Source organism: Ranitomeya variabilis, chromosome 5 (genome assembly GCF_051348905.1).
Source record: "Ranitomeya variabilis isolate aRanVar5 chromosome 5, aRanVar5.hap1, whole genome shotgun sequence".
NCBI lineage: Eukaryota > Metazoa > Chordata > Amphibia > Anura > Dendrobatidae > Ranitomeya > Ranitomeya variabilis.
In genome coordinates, this window is record NC_135236.1 from 631,196,058 (window position 1) to 631,197,493 (window position 1,436).

Sequence of the window (1,436 nt, forward strand, 5' to 3'; positions counted from 1 at the left end):
GACTCTGGTCGGATCAGAGCGGTTACAGCGGGGAGTCAGTATATGATATTACGTGAGTGAGGAGCCCTCCTGCACGTGCAGATGGGTTGTTGTATTATCACAAAGGCTCTTGTTAGAGCCATCACCTATTGTCCGGCAGAGCTGTGTGATCAAAGCTCTATTTTGAAGGACGCATTACTACATGGAGTTCTATATGGAAGGCACGTGGGGAATATCGCATTACAGGGGTACACAACACAATCCGGACACGTACAGCGCTATGTAGGGGAACATAGAGATTTACATGAAATGAACTGTTATTAGCTCCGCCCTCTGTAGCTCATTGGTGGCTCCTCAATTCTCTTCGCTATTGGCAGATTCAGATCCGTCCAATGACAGGTAGGAAGGCGGGGCATGAGCCTATAGAAACCAGCGAACACGGTCTTGTCTCCACACAATTTTCTGACATTATCGTCTCCATGTCTGGACGCGGCAAACAAGGAGGAAAGGTCCGCGCTAAGGCCAAGACCCGCTCATCCCGGGCAGGACTGCAGTTCCCAGTCGGCCGTGTGCACAGGCTTCTCCGCAAGGGCAACTACGCCGAGAGGGTGGGCGCCGGCGCTCCGGTCTATCTGGCCGCTGTGCTGGAGTATCTGACCGCTGAGATCCTGGAATTGGCCGGCAATGCTGCCCGGGACAACAAGAAGACCCGCATCATCCCCCGACACCTGCAGCTGGCGGTGCGCAATGACGAGGAGCTGAACAGGCTGCTGGGTGGGGTGACCATCGCCCAGGGGGGCGTCCTGCCCAACATCCAGGCCGTGCTGCTGCCCAAGAAGACCGAGAGCAGCAAGGCGAGCAAGAGCAAGTGAGCGCTGCTGCCGATCTTCCCTGTCCACACACCCAAAGGCTCTTCTAAGAGCCACCCACATCTTCTCATAAGAGCTGATATCGGCCGATGGTCTGCACTAGTGTCCGCTAACACATGTGCCCCCGCGGTATATAGATACAACTATACACGATCTGTACTGCGGTCACCACAGGGCAGAGGCGTAATGTTCTTCCTGCCACATGTTACTCCGGGTGACATCGCAGCAGTTTGCGATTTCCACAGTATTCTATAACATACGCTGCAGAGTGTGCGGCTTACACAGGAGATGGCGGGGAACGAGGCAGCGAGCTCTTACCAGCATTAGTGGGGAAGCCGGTTTATCAGATTAGTAGCCTCACTAAGGGTTATGACTAGTGTTGAGCATTCCGATACCGCAAGTATCGGGTATCGGCCGATACTTGCGGTATCGGAATTCCGATACCGGGATTCCGATACTTGCCGCGTATCGGATACCGGAATCGGAAGTTCTAAGATTCAAAAAGCAGAAATTCAGCCAATGAGATTGATTCCAAGTGTGGGCACATCCTGTTTAGCATGGAGGGCATGAAACTACTGGCAAGGCTGT

General features: G+C 53.6%; 1 protein-coding gene across 1 annotated transcript; it reads left to right on the forward strand.

The window, feature by feature from the left end:
- Window positions 1-435: 435 nt before the first annotated feature.
- Window positions 436-905, forward strand: LOC143773900 (histone H2A type 1). The gene has a single exon (XM_077261199.1). It carries the CDS (start codon window positions 459-461, stop codon window positions 849-851), a length of 393 nt encoding a protein of 130 aa, XP_077117314.1. The 5' UTR covers window positions 436-458; the 3' UTR covers window positions 852-905.
- The last annotated feature ends 531 nt before the right edge of the window (window positions 906-1,436 follow it).

What these genes read in the sequence shown, in the direction of transcription:
- LOC143773900 (XM_077261199.1), top strand. Translation starts at nt 459, where the DNA reads ATGTCTGGACGCGGCAAACAAGGAGGAAAGGTCCGCGCTAAGGCCAAG.